The sequence below is a fragment of the Pristiophorus japonicus genome, chromosome 6 (genome assembly GCF_044704955.1).
Source record: "Pristiophorus japonicus isolate sPriJap1 chromosome 6, sPriJap1.hap1, whole genome shotgun sequence".
Lineage (NCBI taxonomy): Eukaryota > Metazoa > Chordata > Chondrichthyes > Pristiophoridae > Pristiophorus > Pristiophorus japonicus.
Window position 1 is genome coordinate 181932458 of NC_091982.1, and position 19653 is coordinate 181952110.

General features: G+C 43.1%; 1 protein-coding gene across 3 annotated transcripts in view; it reads left to right on the forward strand.

Moving 5' to 3' along the window:
* dis3l2 (DIS3 like 3'-5' exoribonuclease 2) overlaps nucleotides 1-19653 on the forward strand; it is a 437600-nt gene that overhangs the window by 221645 nt on the left and 196302 nt on the right. For all 3 annotated transcript variants that reach the window (XM_070883462.1, XM_070883465.1, XM_070883463.1), the window contains exon 13: nucleotides 18747-18980. In XM_070883462.1, the coding sequence (XP_070739563.1) occupies nucleotides 18747-18980 (234 nt within the window). The remainder of the gene's footprint in view (nucleotides 1-18746; nucleotides 18981-19653) is intronic.

The following is a 19653-nucleotide window of genomic DNA, read 5'->3' on the forward strand; positions in this document are numbered from 1 at the left end:
TGTAAATAGTTGGGGTCCCAGCACTGATCTCTGTGGTACCTCACGCGTTACTGGTTGCCAATCAGAGAATGAACCATTTACCACGACTCTCTGTTTTCTGTTAGTTAGCCAATCCTCTATCCATGCTAATATATTAACCCCAACCCCATGAACTTTTATCTTGTGCAGTAACCTTTTATGTGGCACCTTGTCAAATGCCTTCTGGAAGTCCAAATACACTGATTCCCCTTTATCCAACCTGTTTGTTACATCCGCAAAGAATTCCAGAAAATTTGTCAAACATGACTTCCCCATCATAAATCTATGCTGACTACCTGATCGAATTTTGCTTTTCCAAATGTCCTGCTACTGCTTCTTTAATAATGGACTCCAATATTTTCCCAATCACAGATGTTAGACTAACTGGTCTATAGTTTCCTGCTTTTTGCCTGCCTCCTTTTTGCCTTAATCTCTTCTTTTGTGGCTCGGTATCAAATTATCTGTTTTGTCTTATAACGCTGTTGTGAAGCGCCTTGGGACGTTTTACTACTTTAAAGGCGCTATATAAATAAAACGTATTATTATTTATTATTATTATTTAGACTTGAATGTAGGGATTATGATTCAGAAGTTTGCAGATGATAAAATCCATTGTGTGGTTGATGATGAAAAAGAAAGCTGTAGACTGCAGGAAGATATTAATAAACTGGTCAGGTGGATAGAACAGTGGCAAATGGAATTCAATCCGGAGAAGTGTGAGATAATGCATTTGGGGAGGCCTAACAAGGCAAGGGAATACACATTAAATGATAGGACACTGAGAAATGTAGAGGAACAAAGGGACCTTGGAGTCCATGTCCACAGATCCCTGGTGGCAGGCAAGGTGATTAAGAAGGCATACGGAATACTTGCCTTTATTAGCCAAAGCATAGAATACAAGAGCAGGGAGGTTATGCTTGAACTGAATAAAATACTACTTAGGCCACAGCTGCATGCAGTTCTAGTCACATTACAGGAAAAATGTGATTGCACTAGAGAGGGCACAGAGGAGTTTTACGAGGATGTTGTCTGGAATGGAGAATTTTATCTATGAGGAAAAATTGGATAGGCTGGGTTTGTTTATTTGGAATAGAGAAGGCTGAGGGGAGACCTTATTGAGGTGTATAAAATTATGAGGGGCCCAGATAGAATGGATAGGAAGGACCTATTTCCCTTAGCAGAGGGGTCAACGAGGGGGCATAGATTTCAAGTAATTGGTAGGAGGATTTGAGGAGAAATCTCTTCACCCAGAGGGTGGTGGGGGTCTGGAACTCACTGCCTAAAAGGGTGGTAGAGGCAGAAACCCTAACCACATTTAAAGGGTACTTGGATGTAACCTACAGGGCTACAGACCTGGAGCTGGAAAGTGGGATTAAGCTGGATAGCTCTTTGTTGGCCAGCGCGAATACGATGGGCCGAAATGGCCTCCTTCTGTGCTGTAACTTTCTATGATTCTGTGATACAGTATCACCTGCGTCTCTTTGTGACACTTTTTTCTGAATTTATTTATTAAAGCTATTACTGTTGGCCTTCACATTTCTTTCAATTCTTTACAACTCTTAATACTTTTTTTGTATCTGTTGCTTTTTATAGCTCTCCCAGCCCACTGGATTTAGATTTTTCTTTCTGCTATATCTTAACTCACTGGTTGACCATGTGAAGCTTTTGCCTTTTAGGGGTATGTACTGGTCTTGTATTGCACCAAATACTTCTTTGAATAACTCCCACTGTTTGTCTGTAGGTTACATGTTAACAATCCACCCCAGTTTAGGTCAGTCACACCCTCCTCTTCCTGTGCCTGTATCCCTTCATGATGATACTGTGTTCTGGAGTAAACTATCAAAATATTCCTTCCCTCTTCATCTCTAACTGAATCATCTTTCATGTCAAATGAGTTTCTTCCATTCAGCTTTGTAAATTTATCCTATTAAGTCTATGTACTTATTTAAGGTATATTTATCTTATTAGGTTGATTTACTTATTTAAAGTTGATAGTTTGGTTTTTACCCTTACCTCTTGTGTATTATTTAGTTAATTAGCTCCATAATCAACTATTTTGTTAAAATTAGAGTATGGATAATGAATTAAACACAGCTTAAATTCCTTGGATTCCACTGTTCATTCTTCTGCGTTGACTATGATGCCACCTTTTCAAATTTTACCCTCTGTTTATTTGACCACTCCAGTACCGCTCTTTTAAATCAGATTCTCCCACTGTCCCATTGCTCAGCACTGCTGATTTAGATGAGGGTCAGCACACATGGTCAATGTGCTTGCCAGCAGCAAAACACCTTCATGGTGTTTTCCTGAACTTTCTGGATTTTGGATCAGATCTCATCCTCCCTTTTCTTGTATGTTTGTATCGCCACACTTTTCCCTGTGTCAGGATGGCTTGAAGTATCTTAGCTGAGACATTTTAACTATACATGTTGTTAGAATTCCAAAGGGTAGGAAAAGCTTCAGCCTGCCTCAAAAACATGAGAAAATCCTGAGGGAACCAGATCTGGACATTGGAGAGCTGAGATGAATCAGAAGGATGTTGAATATTTATCATTGTTTGAGTCAGAGTTACATATTATTGTTGGATTTGTCATTTTATTGACAGATTACTTACTATCATCATACAGTAACTGTTATCTAGTAAATAGTTGATGGAGATTGTGGTTGGTGTATGAGTATGCAGTACTAATATACATACATCATTAATGTACTTGCTAACTGGAATAGGATCTCTGAGGAGACAAGGTAAAACTGCTCGCACATTCTGTAAAGCCAGAAAGTAGATAGATTGAGTCAGTGCATGTTTTATCTCCTGCTCAGTAATTGACCGTGTTTAATTGTATAGTGGTTTCATTATTCTCGGGACAGCTTCAAGACTAGCTCCATATTTTCTAATGATGGCATTCATAACAATAGAAGCCATGCAATAGTTGCTGCATTGCTTGTCTGTATGTCCTTTAAAAATTGTAAAGAGTAGTGTTCAGTTTGTCATGAGCCATTTTAACATTTTATCAATGCATGTTCAAAAGAGGGCTTGACTGCATATAAAGTAGTATGTACAACCTTTCAGTAGCAGTCTGTGCCCACATACAGCAAGACCTGGACAACATTAAGCTTTGGGCTGATAAGTGGCAAGTAACATTCATGCCACACAAGTGCCAGGCAATGCCCATCTCCAGCAAGAGAGTCTAACCACCTCCCCATGACATTCAATGGCATTGCTATCTTTGAATCTCCCACCATCAACATCCTGGGGGTCTCCATTGACCAGCAGGTCAGAGGCTGGATATTCTGTGGCAAGTGTCTCACCTCCTGACTCCCCAAAGCCTTTCCACCATCTACAAGGCACAAGTCTAGATGGAATACTCTCCACTTGTTTGGATGAGTGCAGCTCCAACAACACTCTAGAAACTCAACACCATCCAGGACAAAGCAGCCACTTGATTGGCACCCCACCCACCACCTTAAACATTCACTCCCTCCACCATCGGCGAACCACGTCTACAGTGTGTACTATCTACTGCAGCAGCTCACCAAGGCTTCTTCAACAGCACCTCCCAAACCCACCACCTTTACCACCAAGAAGGACAGGGGCAGCAGACACACGGGAACACCACCATTTCCAAGTCACACACCATCCTGACTTGGAAATATATTGCTGTTCCTTCATCATTGGTGGGTCAAAATCCTGAAACTCTAACTAACAATGCTATGGGAGTACCTTCACCACACGGACTGCAACAGTTCAAGAAGGCGGTTCACTTATCACCACCTCGAAGGCAATTAGGGATGGGCAATAAATGCTGGCCTTGCCAGCAACACCCTTAGCCCATTAATAAATAATAATAAAAAAGCTGCCTCCCTTTCAAGTGTTGGAACTGTATCTATGCACCATACAACTGATAACTGCCAAGTTATACAAATACACAAACAATGATGGACAAGAAATACCGTCTGGTCCATCCACTCTTCTCATACAATTGTGACACCTTGTACATCGTAATATACCCCACTTGAAACCATGTGATCTTCTGGGGAAGGCGAAAAACCAGATTAAAAACCCAGGCCAATTTGGGGATAAAAATTCTGAGAAATTCATCTCCGACTCCCTTAGGTGGTCAAAACTAGTCCCAGCTCTTTTAGCCTATCTTGATAACGAATTAACTTTAATCTTGGAATTAACCTCTGCATCCTTTTCAAAGCCTCAATATTTCCCACCATGTGAGGAGACCAGAACTCGACATTGTAGTCTCTTATGGGATGGAACTTTATTGTTCGTAATTTTCTGTCCCATGTAAAACACCAGCAACTGTAAAGTAGTCTCTATTGCTTTTTCTTGTTCATTGTCCTTTGTGGATTGTATCCCGATCTCCATGTTCTTAAAGATTACTGAAGTCCATCAGATGACAACTCCAAAAGTATGAATTCCTTCAGATGGTACTGCTGAGAGGCTATTAGTTCATTCTAAAGCCTATGGCTCTCTGCCATGTCCATGTTTGTGCTTTCATTGATACTGCTGAACTCCAAATATGACAAGCTGAGAACACTATTCAGCCATATAACATTTAATAGAGGCTCTGCTTTCATGAGAGATGTTCAGGTATCCATGGCAAACTTTCAAATGGAAGTCCTCATTCTGTCTGTTAGCTTAACCTTGATGAGTTCCTGTATATACGTCAACAATTCATCCTTTCTGGTTAAATTGTAACTGGGCTGGACTTCTTTGGATTGAATAGATCTAGGTAACAGGGCTACATACATTATCGAACATAACTTTATTGTCAAGTCCTTGACCTCAACCTTCATGAATTCTTTGCATGATTATCCTTAAATCGTGGTCTGCAACCACATCTGCAGTTACACATCAGGGCCCTTGTTTTCTTTGTCATTCTCAGCAGGCAGGAGACACTGTCAGGTAATACATTCCACCATTTCCTTTCCTGTCGCTTGCTCTTGGTAACTGAGACTGTCCATAATATATATTGCCTGGATAAATATTCTCTTCATTTTCTTATAATGATTAGCTGGAACTGGTAGTTTCATACTGTTCAGAATCTGATTCACCTCAGCACAAAAGAATGGTGCTAATGAGATGCTGTAGCATAGTCAGTGTTTCCAGGTGAATTTGATCATTGTTGATTGCCAGCTGCCATTATCTTGTTTTTTAAGGCTAGAGTTCAAACTTAGGCAGCAAAGGATTTATTTTTGATGCATCGCAGTAAATGGATTGTCGTACAGATTTGATTGTATAAAATATAGCATATTCTCCGGTTGTATCACTTGCACTTGACGTTTCTCTCTATGGCAGTATGTACTATAGTGATGCAAAAATCACTGGAAATTTTTTGGTACATGGATAAACTTGTAATGGATTTGAGTAGCTTATTCTCTAGTTTGTCAAGTGGCTTATCTATACTGTTTCTATGCTCATTTTGGTTTCTTACATGGACAATCCACAAATTAAGCAGTAGAAATCTCACGGAGGAATAAATTCTTTAGTACAGGGTTCTCCCTGGTTATCTGATTATGTATGAATTCTCATTAAAAATACCCAATGCAAAACCGAATATCCACTTTATTATCTCATGTGGTATTGCACGAAGCATAAGGAGCATAGTGCTTAAATTGGCCTCAACAAAGGAGCCTTGTTAGGCACATGTTCTTCACATACGTTTCCCAGTTTCAGCACCACATAGAAATACCGTTCAATCCCTGATAGCAAATTTGACAGCATCTCATCAAAAACTTCCTTGGTAATCCAATCACCCAGACCAAGCAGGATACTACTTGCAGTTTCCTAACGTTCCACCCTTTGATTTGGTAATTTCCATCGAAGCCAAGATGACTTTGTTTTAGTTATGGGTCAGTCTAAGTGGAAATTGTCATAATCTTTAATAAAGCAGAGCCTTGTACGAGCAGCAACTTGATGTGTTTGACAAGATAACTACTTTCATTCAGGGACTGAGACATTCTCAGGCTAGCATGTTCACCATTATTGAAAGGCATTTCCATAATTGTATCAACAAAGTTTCCACTTTGCTCGTCACCATTTTACATAAATCTCACACTCCGGAATCTAAGGTATTCAAGCTGCTCAATTCAAGATTTTATTCAGCGCACTATTATTCCAATTCCTTTTCCTTACAAACAAATAATTATAATTTCACTAGTGTATTACTTTGGGGAAAAAAGTAGCTATCTTTTTTGACTAGAATTTCAGTTGGTTAGAATTTGCAGTGGCTCACGGCCTGGTTTCTTGGCGGTATTGGCCGTTTTGGGCGATAACTGGGTCGGCGAGAAATTGCCCAGCTGAGTTACGGCGGTGGTTTCGAGATAGCTCTGGGGAGCGGACCGCCGGCGTGCACCGTCCACAGATCATCGTGGTGTGATATTTGGCTCAGCAATGATTTTTTATGTTATGTTTTTTTTTTATATTTTGAGTTTTTTTCCTCCTAAGCCCAACTCGCAGCCTCGGGGTAAATTTTTTGTAAATTTATTAATTATCGCCCATTTTCTTTAAGAACCGCCCAATCGACCAAAATTCACCTTTTTCACAGAGAATCGGGGTGCAATGGGCATTTTTTTGCTGGACGGATTTTTTTCTTTTTGGGGGGGAAGTTTTCGCTGCCGATAATCTTGGGAATCTTATCGGTCTTTTAGGCGGCAGTCAGGCGCTGGCAGATTGTTAGGAAATTCTAGCCCAATGTCTTTGATTCTTGCAGCAGAAGATAACAAAATGATAATTTGAACCTATTTGGGGGGAATCTTGTGGTAGAAATAATGTTGAGGCTAACAGCGCTCACCGTTATTAATGTGTAAATTGGACAGCGACCGCACATGCACAGTTAAAGGCGTAAATCAGGAAGTTGCTGTCCGAGATGCCTTGCTCCTCCAAAAGCTGCGTAAAAACTGTATCTTACCAAGAGACTCCTCGTTCAAATATATTGAATGGCGTGCTGTACTTACCTGACACAAAAAGAAAGACTTGCATTTAACTAGCACTTGTCATGACCACCAGACGTCCCAAAGCGCTTTTCAGCCAATGAAATACTTTTGAAGTGCAGTCACTGTTGTATTGTAGGAAACGTGGCAGCCAATTTGCACACAGCAAGCTCCGACAAACAGCAATGTGATTCTGACCAGGTGTAATCTGTTTTAGTGATGATGATTGATTGAGGGATAAATATTGGCCAGGACACCGGGGATAACTTGCCTGCTTCTCTTCAAAATAATGCCGTGGGATCCTTTATGAGAGAGCAGACAGAGTCTCGGTTTAACATTTCATCTGAAGGACGGCACTTCTGACAGTGCAGCACTCCTTCAGTACTGCACTGGAGTATTAGTCTAGATTTTTGTGCTCGGGTCTCTGGAGTGGGACTTAACCTTCTGACTCAGAGGCGGGTCACAGCTGATGCTATATATGAACTAAACTTGCCAAAAAAAGTTGGGGCTTATCCATTACAGTGCAAGCATCCTTTTAACATCAATACTAACTTGCATTTCTATAGCACCTTTAACGCAGTACAGCATCCCAAGGTGCTTCACAGAAGTGTTATCAAACAGAATTTGACATTGAGCCACATAAGGAGATATTAGGGTAGAACGAGGTAGGTTTTAAAGACATATTAAAAGAGGAAAGAGAGGCAGAGGGGTTTATGGAGGGAATTCCAGAGCTTAGGGCCTAGGCAGCTGAAGGCACAGCTGTCGGCACAGCTGTCATTGGTGGACCAATTAAAATCTGGATGCTCAAGTGGCCAGAATTGGAGGAGCACAGATATCTTAGAGGGCTGAAGAAGGGTATAGAGATAGGGAGGGGTGAGTCCGTGGAGGGATTTGAAAACACGGATGATAATTTTTAAATTGTAGCGTTGTTCAACCGGGAGCCAATGTAGGTGAGCGAGCCCAGTGGTGAACGGGACATGGTGTGAATTAGGATACGGGCAGCAGAGTTTTGGTGCACTCAAGTTTATGTAGGGTCAAAGAAGGGATGCTGGCCAAGACTCCATTGTAATAATCAAGTCTAGAGGTAACAAAGACATGGATAAGGATATCAGCAGAAGATGAGCTGATGCAGGGGTGGAGTCGAGGTGGTACTTAGTAAGATAATGGGACTAAAGGCAGATATAGGTATATAAAAAGGAAAAGGGTGCATAAGTAAATGTTGGTCCCTTAGAGGACGAGACCGGTGAATTAGTAATGGGGAACATCGAGATGGCAGAAACTCTGAACAAATATTTTGTATCAATCTTTACGGTAGAGGACGCTAACAATATTCCAACAATGGATAGTCTAGGGGCTATAGGGGGGTAGGAACTTAACTCAATCACAATCACTAGGGAGGTGGTAATTAGTAAGATAATGGGACTAAAGGCAGATAAATCCGCTGGACCTGATGGCTTGCATCCTAGGGTCTTAAGAGAAATAGTGGCAGGGATTGTGGATGTATTGGTTGTAATTTACCAAAATTCCCTGGATTCTGGGGAGGTCCAAGCAGATTGGAAAACTGCAAATGTAACGCCCCTATTTAAAAAAGGAGGCAGACAAAAAGCAGGAAACTATAGACCAGTTAGCCTAACATCTGTGGTTGGGAAAATGCTGGAGTCCATTATTAAAGAAGGAGTAACAGGACATTTGGAAAAGCAAAATTCAGTCAGGCAGAGTCGGCATGGATTTATGAAGGGGAAGTCATGTTTGACAAATTTTCTGGCGTTCTTTGAAGATGTAACGAACAGATTGGATAAAAAGGAACCAGTGGATGTGGTGTATTTGGAGTTTCTGAAGGTATTTGACAAAGTGCCACATAAAAGGTTACTGCACAAAATAAAAGTTCATAGTGTTGGGGATAATATTTAGCATGGATAGAGGATTGGCTAACTAACAGAAAACAGAGAGTCGGGATAAATGGTTCATTCTCTGGTTGGCAACCAGTAACTAGTGGGTGCCGCAAGGATCAGTGCTGGGACCCCAGCTATTTACAATCTATATAAACGACTTGGAAGAAGGGACTGAGTGTAACATAGCCAAGTTTGCTGACGATACAACGATGTGAGGAGGACACAAAACATCTGCAAAAGGACATAGTCAGGCTAAGTGAGTGGGCAAAAATTTGGCAGATGGAGTATAATGTTGGAAAGTGTGAGGTCATGCACATTGGCAGAAAAAAAATCAAAGAGCAAGTTATTATTTAAATGGAGAAAGATTGCAAAGTACAGCGGGACCTGGGGGTACTTGTGCATGAAACACTAAAGGATAGTATGCAGGTACAGCAAGTGATCAGGAAGGCCAATGGTATCTTGGCCTTTATTGCAAAGGGGATGGAGTATAAACGCAGGGAAGTCTTGCTACAGTTATATAAGGTATTGCTGAGGCCACATCTGGAATACTGCGTGCAGTTTTGGTTTCCATATTTACGAAAGGATATACTTGCTTTGGAGGCAGTTCTGAGAAGGTTCACTAGGTTGATTCCGGGGATGAGGGGGTTGACTTGTGAGGAAAGGTTGAGTAGGTTGGGCCTCTACTCATTGGAATTCAGAAGAATGAGAGGTGATCTTATCGAAACGTATAAGATTATGAGGGGGCTTGAGAGGATGTTTCCACTGATAGGGGAGACTAGAACTAGAAGGCACGATCTTAGAATAAGGGGCTGCCCATTTAAAACAGAGATGAGGAGAAATTTCTTCTCTGAGGGTTGTTAATCTGTGGAATTCGCTGCCTCAGAGAGCTGTGGAAGTTGGGACATTGAATAAATTTAAGACAGAAATAGTTTCTTAAACGATAAGGGGTTAGGTGGAGCGGGCGGAGAAGTGGAGCTGCGTCCATGATCAGATCAGCCATGATATTGAATGGCAGAGCAGGCTCGAGGGGCCATATGGCCTACTCCTCTTATTTCTTATGTTATGTAGTTGGAAGTAGGCGGTCTTGGTGATGGAGCAGATATGTGGTCAGAAGCTCATGTGGGGGTCACGTACGACAGAGCCGTCTGGTTCAGCGTCAGACAGTTGCCAGGCCGAGGGATGGAATTGTTGGCTAGGGAATGGAGTTTGTGGCGGGAACCGAAGACAATGGCTTCGATCTTCACAATGTTTATTTGGAGGAAATTTGGTGTCGTCAGCATACATGTGGAATTTGACGTTGTGTTTTCAGATTATATCGCTGAACAGCAGCATGTATATGAGAAATTGACACCACTTCCCAAACCCGCGACCTCGACCACCTAGGCAGGCGCATGGGAGCACTAACACCTGCAGGTTCCCCTCCAAGTTACACACCATCTGGACTTGGAAATATATCGACATTCCATCATCGTCGTTGGGTCAAAATTCTGGAACTTCCTCCCAAACAGCACTGTGGAAGTACCTTCACCACAAGGACTACAGCGGTTCAAGAAGGCGGCTCACCACCACCACCTCAAGGGCAATTAGGGATGGGCAATAAATGCTGGCCTTGCCAGCGATGCCCACATCCCAGAACGAATAATAAAAAAAATTCCAACTGGCACTTTCTGGTTCAGACTCTGAGCTGCTCATTAACAATTCTTCAATCTGATCGATTAAGGAGATACGCAATTGATTACACTGTTCATACTGGCCCCAGATGCTCTGAAGAGGGCATGTGCTTTTTGAACAGTTGGCTGAGAGGAACTTCCAATACAAAAGCCCATTAAATGTCTATAGGCAAGTGTAACCTCGCTGCTGACCGCAAAACCTGGCCCAAATTGTAACTGTCAACACAACAGGTAATGGTAGCATAGCGGTAACATCACTGGACTCGTAATCCAGAGGTCTGGACTAATGATCCAGAGACGTGAGTTCAAATCCCACCATGGCAGCTGGGGAATTTAAAAATTCAGTTATTAATTAAATCTGGAATAAAAAGCAAGTACAAGTATATTGAAACTACCGGATTGTCGTCAAACCCATCTGGTTCACTAATGTCCTTCAGGGAAGGAAATCTGCCGTCCTTATCCAGTCTGGCCTATATGTGACTCCAGACCCACAGCAATGTGGTTAACTCTTAACTGTCCTCTGAAATGGCCTAGCAATCCACTCAGTTGTACACAACTGCTACAAAAAACAATAATAAAAATAAAACCGGATGGACCATCCGGCATTGACCTCGGCACCAGTTACGGACACGACAATGGCACACCCAGCCAGTCGACCCTGTAAAGTCTTTCTCACTAACATCTGGAGACTTGTGCCACAATTGGGAGAGCTGTCCCACACACTGGTCAAGCAACATCCTGACATAATCATACTCACAGGATCATACCTTTCAACCTATGTCCCAGACTCCTCCATCACCATCCCTGGGTGGGACAGGACAGACCCCCCATGGGTGGCGGCACAGTGGTATACAGTCGGGAGGAAGGGAGTGGTCTTGGGAGTGCTCAACATTGAATCCTGACCCCATGAAGTCTCATGGCTTCAGGTCAAGCATGGGCAAGGAAATCTATCACCCTCGCACAGCTGATGAATCTGTATTCTTCCATGTTGAACACCAGTTGGAAGAAGCACTGAGAGTAGCAAGGGCACAGAATGTACTCTGGATGGGGGGGCTTCAATGTTTATCATCAAGACTGGCTCGGTAGCACCATTACTGACCGAGCTGGCCGAGGCCTGAAGGTAATAGCTGCCAAACTGAGCCTGCAGCAGGTGGTGAGAGAACCAACACGAGGGCAAACACCTACATGACCTCTTCCTCACAAATCTACCTGTTGCAGATGCGTCTGTCCATGACAACATGGGAACAGCAACCACTGCACAGTCATTGTAGAGACAAAGTCTCGTCTCCACACTGAGGACTCCATCCATTATCTTGTGTGGCACTACCACCGTGCTAAATGGAATAGATTCAGAAAAGATCTAGCAGCTCAAAACTGGGCATTCATGAGGCGCTGTGAACCATCAGCAGAAGAATTGCCTTCCACCACAATCTGTAACCTCATGGCCCAGCATATCCCTTACTCTACCATTACCATCAAGCCAGGGGGCCAAACCTGGTTCAATGAAGAGTGTAAAAGAGCATGCTAGGAGCAGCACCAGGTGTACCTAAAAATGAACCAACCTGGGAAAGCTGCAACACAGGACTACATGCATGCTAAAAAACGGAAGCAGCATGCTATAGACAAGGCTAAGTGACAACCAACAGATCAGATTAAAGCTCTGTAGTCCTGCCACATCCAGTTGTTAATGTTGGTGGACCATTAAACGAATAACAGGATGAGGAAGCTCCATGAATAGCCCCATCCTCAATGATGGCAGAGCCCAGCACATGAGTGCAAAAGACAAGGCGGAAGGAAGCGTTTACAACTATCTTCAGCCAGAAGTACCGAGAGGATGATCTGTATCGGCCTCCTCCTGAGGTCCCCACCATCACAGAAGCCAGTCTTCACCCAATTCGATTCACTCCACGTGATATCAAGAAACGGCTGAGCGCACTGATTACAGCAAAGGCTATGGTCCCCAACAACACAGGCTGTTGTGCTAAAGACTTGTGTTCCAGAACTAGCCGCGCCTCTAGCCAAGCTGTTCCAGTACAGTTACAACATTGGCATTATTCCGACAATGTGGCTCACCACCATCTTTTCAAGGGCGATTAGGGATGGGCACGTCCCATGAACAAATTTTTTTTTTAAAGTGTTAATGAGAAGTATTTTGCTTTAAAATGTAATTAATCTATCTATTTATCTCCCACGGTGTTGCACTCGGGTGTTCAAGACCAAGAAGTGTCTCCTTCAACAGAAGCGAATTATACAGTGGGTATAATTCGAACAACACAGATCAATATAATTCAATCCCCAATTTAAAGTTATACATTTTGTCCTTATTTTTATATACTCTTATTTAACTATATATCATAGAATAAAATAAAATTGCAAAACTTACAACAATTTGGGATGCAGGTGGATAAAGTTGGTTGGTTGGAACACAGGTGATTATGCTCCCTTCCCCCATACTGATTACATTTTCAGCAGTCTACCATTTTCCTTTTTTGTCTCTTGCCCTAGTCACTCAGTTGAAATATTTTCCTAACTTATCCCTCTATTCTTTCCCTTCCTTTTCTTATGTTTGGTCTTTTCTACATGCCCTCCTCTACACCCCCCCCCCCTTTTCATAGGCCCTACTCCCCTCTCTTTTCCACCTGCCTTCCCCTTTGTATATATGTTCCTTTCCTCATTCCCCCCTCCCCCTCCTTTCCTCATTCCCCCTCCTTCCCTCATCCCCCCCTCCTTTCCTCATTCCCCCTCCCCCTCCTTCCCTCATCCCCCCCCTCCTTTTCTCATTCCCCCCTCCTTTCCTCATTCCCCCTCCCCCTCCTTCCCTCATTCCCCCCTCCTTTCCTCATTCCCCCTCCTTTCCTCATTCCCCCTCCTTTTCTCATTCCCCCTCCTTTCCTCATTCCCCCTCCTTTCCTCATTCCCCCTCCTTTCCTCATTCCCCCTCCTTTCCTCATTCCCCCCTCCTTTCCTCATTCCCCCTCCCCCTCCTTCCCTCATCCCCCTCCTTTTCTCATTCCCCCCTCCTTTCCTCATTTCCCCTCCTTTCCTCATTCCCCCTCCTTTCCTCATTCCCCCTCCTTTCCTCATTCCCCCTCCTTTCCTCATTCCCCCTCCTTTCCTCATTCCCCCTCCTTTCCTCATCTCCCCTCCCCCTCCTTCCCTCATCCCCTCCTCCTTTCCTCATTCCCCCTCCTTTCCTCATTCCCCCTCCTTTCCTCATTCCCCCTCCCCCTCCTTTCCTCATTCCCCCTCCCCCTCCTTTCCTCATTCCCCCTCCCCCTCCTTTCCTCATTCCCCCCTCCTTTCCTCATTCCCCCTCCCCCTCCTTCCCTCATCCCCCCCTCCTTTTCTCATTCCCCCCTCCTTCCCCCCTCCTTCCCTCATTCCCCCCTCCTTCCCTCATTCCCCCCTCCTTCCCTCATTCCCCCTCCTTTCCTCATTCCCCCTCCTTTTCTCATTCCCCCTCCTTTCCTCATTCCCCCTCCTTTCCTCATTCCCCCTCCTTTCCTCATTCCCCCTCCTTTCCTCATTCCCCCCTCCTTTCCTCATTCCCCCTCCCCCTCCTTCCCTCATCCCCCCTCCTTTTCCTCATTCCCCCCTCCTTTCCTCATTTCCCCTCCTTTCCTCATTCCCCCTCCTTTCCTCATTCCCCCTCCTTTCCTCATTCCCCCTCCTTTCCTCATCTCCCCTCCCCCTCCTTCCCTCATCCCCTCCTCCTTTCCTCATTCCCCCTCCTTTCCTCATTCCCCCTCCTTTCCTCATTCCCCCTCCCCCTCCTTTCCTCATTCCCCCTCCCCCTCCTTTCCTCATTCCCCCCTCCTTTCCTCATTCCCCCCTCCTTTCCTCATTCCCCCCTCCTTTCCTCATTCCCCCCTCCTTCCCTCATTCCCCCCTCCTTCCCCCCTCCTTCCCTCATTCCCCCCTCCTTCCCTCATTTCCCCCCTCCTTTCCTCATTCCCCCCTCCTTTCCTCATTCCCCCCTCCTTTCCTCATTCCCCCCTCCTTTCCTCATTCCCCCCTCCTTTCCTCATTCCCCCCTCCTTTCCTCATTCCCCCCTCCCCCTCCTTTCCTCATTCCCCCTCCCCCTCCCCCCTCCTTTCCTCATTCCCCTCTCCCCCTCCCCCCTCCTTTCCTCATTCCCCTCTCCCCCTCCTTTCCTCATTCCCCCTCCCCCTCCTTTCCTCATTCCCCCCTCCCCCCTCCTTTCCTCATTCCCCCCTCCTTTCCTCATTCCCCCCCCCCCTCCTTTCCTCATTCCCCCCTCCCCCTCCCCCCTCCTTTCCTCATTCCCCTCTCCCCCTCCTTTCCTCATTCCCCCTCCCCCTCCTTTCCTCATTCCCCCCTCCCCCCTCCTTTCCTCATTCCCCTCTCCCCCTCCTTTCCTCATTCCCCCCTCCCCCTCCTTTCGTCATTCCCCCCTCCCTTCGTCATTCCCCCCTCCCTCTCCTTTCCTCATTCCCCCCTCCCTCTCCTTTCCTCATTCCCCCCTCCCCCCTCCTTTCCTCATTCCCCCCTCCCCCCTCCTTTCCTCATTCTCCCCTCCCCCCTCCTTTCCTCATTCTCCCCTCCCACCCTCATTCCCTACTCCCCCCCTCATTCCCCCCTCCCCCCTCCTTTCCTCATTCCCCCTTCCCACTCCTTTCTCCCCCCCTTCTTTCCTCATTTCACCACCTCATTTGTCTCCTTTTCCCCGCCTCTTTCCCTGCCCACCTCTACTCTTACCCATAGTTATACCCTTAACTTCCCCTTTCCTTCCCCTCCCCATTTAATGAAGTTTTTAAAGTTTTCCCACCTGCCTTTCAAATAATTTGAAGAAATTGCTAAAAAAAAACAAGTAAATATACTTGACTGGGAAAAATAGGTGTGTTGCACATGCTCAGACTGCACAACCAAAATCTAGCTCACTGTGTCATTGCTCTGAGCAACTATATCAAGATTCAATCCAGATTTTGGGGAAAAGCTGAAGCCTCCAAGCAAATCTTTAAATGAAGTAAAATGCATAATGGATAATTCAGTGGATCATGTTATTATGGAATATATATTTTTTTCATTGAACATTTTTTTGTTTAAACTATTATTTTGGAGTTTGGAAATTTCAATTGATGAGAAAAGAAAGGTGGTTGATCATTTTTAGAAAACATTTTATGCAGTTTATGGAAAAAAGGCACTGCAGCACCCTCTGGTGGTCAGGTTCTGCAATTAGCGTGTTATGTTTACATTGGTGTTTGCCATTATAAAAGTGGACATTGGAATTTATAATGGTAAAATCAACAATGTGACAACAGGTAAAGTTTTGAAGATGGAAACTGTGCACAGTTATAAGATTTTTAATATATTTTGGATAGATATATTCATTGAGGACAGGATTAAGCTCCGCTGTCGTGCCCTCATGGTGAATTATTTTGGCTTGCCATACAAATTGGGTGGAGGGGAATGTCATTTCATAAGAACATAAGAAATAGGAGCAGGACTAGGCCATTTGGCCCCTCAAGGCTGCTCCGCCATTCAATAAGATAATGGCTGATCTGATCTTGGCCTCAACTTCACTTCCCTGCCCGCTTCCCATAACTCTTGACTTCCTTATCATTCAAAAATCGGTGTCTATTTCCACCTTAAATATATTCAATGACCCAGCCTCCACAGCTCTCTGGGGTAAAGAATTACAAAGATTCACGACCTTCTGAGAGAAGAAATTCCTCCGTTTTAAATGGCCGACCCCTTATTCTGAAACCATGCCCCCTAGTTCTAGATTCCCCCTTGAGGGGAAACATCTTCTCTGCATCTACCCTGTCAAGCCCCCTCATAATCTTATACGTTTCAATAAGATCACCTCTCATTCTTCTAAACTCCAATGAGTATAGGCCCAACCTGTTCAACTTTTCTTCATAATACAACCCCTTCATCTCGGGAATCAACCAGCACATTCTATTTTCAAAAGCTTCAAATAAAAGTCAGGACAATTATAATGTTACAAAGATTCGACTTTGTTTTTTGAATTTTATGGAGTTTTTTCTTTCAATATATACCTCCTATGGTTTATATTGGCTTAAAGCTGCATTTTTTTTTCAAATTTCATTGTACTGAACTCTTTTTGCTTGCCTTAACACCATTATTATTGTAGGCATGCTGAACTTGTGATATCAGTGATTTCCCCAAGATGGTTGCAGCTTGTATGTTCAGCTGTTGTATTTGTTGTATCATAGCAAGTGCAGTCCTACTTGTTGGAACATAAAGGAATAGTTAAAGAAAATAATGGCCCTGTGATTGTAGTATATTGTATTCTATACTGGAAATTGTGAATAGTTGCAATTTAATAATGCTTTGCCTGCCCAAATGGGGCACCAAGTATATAAGTGTGATTAATTAGTCCAGTGAATCAACTTCATTTAGCTATGTTTAAATCAATTTCAGGTTGGAACTTGCTCTATTCTCAGTAATTTAACAAAACAATAGTTTTTTATGCTACACTGTCTGGAAAGTTCATACTGATTTCATAAGTCCAAAAAATTAGCAAAAAATTATAAGACTCAAATGCAAGAAAATATCACCATACTGTCGCTCAATAAAAGAGTATAGAAACAATATTTGTTGGTTGAAGTTAGCTACCAGTTCATATTTCAAAAATACAGTCAAAACATTATCCTTGATATTTAAAAAGAAACACGAGGTCGGGATTCCTCCTTGTTCCTACTCACTCCAGCACATTACCGATGGGAAGGAATCTGAAGTGGCAACATTGAAAACAAAGGGAGTTGTCACTTCAACCCTGTCTGAGTTATGCAACACTTGGAAATTTGCAACCCAGCTTGGTATACAGAACGCCTAATTAAAACTGTTCACATATCAGGAACGTTTCATTACAGTAATTCTGAACTACTAAATCAACACCTGAAACAGAATTTTACAAAAGAGAAATACAAAATGCTTGACCTGTTATCTTTTTTTCCTTCCAATTTCTATGTGACATTATAAAGCTTTTATTAAGCATTTATAAAAACAGGCATTTGTAGTGTACTGAGAAACTCCTCAGAAACAGGAAGCACTTTTTTGAGCAAATAAGAGGAAGAAAAGTGGGGCCACTTTGAGACTTTGACAGTGCTACAAAGTGGAAGTAGGACTTGTAGGAGTACCTGAGGAGGATAAAGCAGAACTATGGCAAGCTAAGAATTTGAAGGGCCATGTGGTATTTAAAAAAAAAAATTAATGGAGCTAAGAATACAATTGTCACCTGCAATGGTAATCATCCCAAAATACTGAAGGAGGTTGAGTAAAAGATAGTGGAGGCCCTTGACATAATTTTCCAAAAACCTTTGGAGATGGGAATTGTGCCAAAGGAGTGTAAAGTGGCAAATGTTACACATTTTGGAAAGCAGTGAAAGAAAGAACTTGCATTTATTTTGCGCCTTTCACAACCTCAGAACGTCTCAAAGCACTTTACAGACAATGAAGTACTTTTGAAGTGTAGTCACAGTTGTAATACAGAAAACGCAGCAGCCAATTTGTGCAGAGCAAGATCCCACAAACTGTAGCGTGATAATGACTAGATAATCGGGTTTTTTTGTGATGTTTTTTAAGCGATATATATTGGCCAGGACTCCCCCGCTGCTCTTCGAATTAGTGCCATGAGACTGTTTACATTCACCTGATAGGGTAGACAGGACCTCAGTTTAACATCTCATCCGAAAGTGCCCTCTCAGTACTAAACGGGTGTGTCAGCCTGGATTTTGTAGATTTGAATACATAGCAACAACTTGCATTTCTATAGTTCTTTTAGCACTATAACATATCCCAAGGCACTTTACAGGAGCGTTAACAAACATAATTTGACATTGAGCCAATAAGGCGTGTCTTAAAGGAGGAAGGTAGAATTGCGCTTAAAATTGGCATAATGCTCGGGAACTGGGATGGGGGATGGGGATGGGGATGGGGATAGAAGGGGTGTTGCCTGAAGCCTGGAATTGGTCACATACAAAATAAGCACTTCCGACATAACTGTAACAGCCTCTTCATGGAGCGATGAACAGTCGCTGCAAACAGCTTCACAGCATAGTTTCACCCAACAGTTTTTTTTCAAATTGGAACCACTGATTCATTGGCAGCAGTCGATTCCTATATTTTAAGGTGTGCATGTTTTAATTAGTTATTCCATTTCTGAGAGATGTGATGAGGCACTGGATAAATATAAATCTTCAAAAAGAATTGTGTATCTCTCATTTTATTTTGCAGATCCTTAGTCAATGGTTTGGCCGAACTATTATTTGCTGTTGCGTAAAGCTGAGTTATAATCATGCACAAAGCATAATTGAAGATCCAGAAAAGATATTCACCCCTGATGAACTACCACCTGCTTCACCTGAGCACTGTATTACAGAAATAAAGACTGCTGTAGTAAACCTGCATAACCTCGCCAAACATCTTCGTAGGCAGAGATTTGATGGGGGTGCTTTACAGTTGGACCAGGTGAGCATCTTTTGTTTTGTAGAGAATACATCAAAGAGTACTATTTTACCTATCTCAGTATAAAAGCACGGCTATGATATTCATATTTTAAAAGATTAAACAACAATGTCTGAACAAGCCTGTGAGGTAGATTTGAGATTCATATTTAATAAGGTTTTGAAAGCAGTGCCGCAACACATTTGTGAATAACTGACCGTGGACATTTTTAAGTTAGCTAAGGACTAGAGGAACACAAAATACTTTGTGGATAATTTAAATAAACATTTAGATGGCACTGTAGATACAGCAAAGTTCAGGATGACAGTTTGAAACGATGCAGGTTCACAATTGTACCCCACATGCTGCTCAGTCAAGTTGGTGTGGGGAACTACTGAGTGAGGTTGTGTGTTTTCTCAGAAGGAGGAAGGATCCTCTTTGCAATGTAGTTGTGCAACTTTTATCAGAAGTTCAGACTAGCAATGAAGGAGTCCTGGGAAGCAACTTATCAATCTACCCTCCCGTTTCAACATGGCAAATGTGTGGCTTCGGAAGCACAGGGGAAAAAGAGGAAGTCTTGTCCTTAAAAATAGTGTACATCTGTGTTGTGTTTAGTTGGTGGTAAAGTGGGCAGTATTATGTTTGTTTTAAAGCTACTTCCCGCAGTCTGTATCTGAAATATTTAGTACAGGTGCAG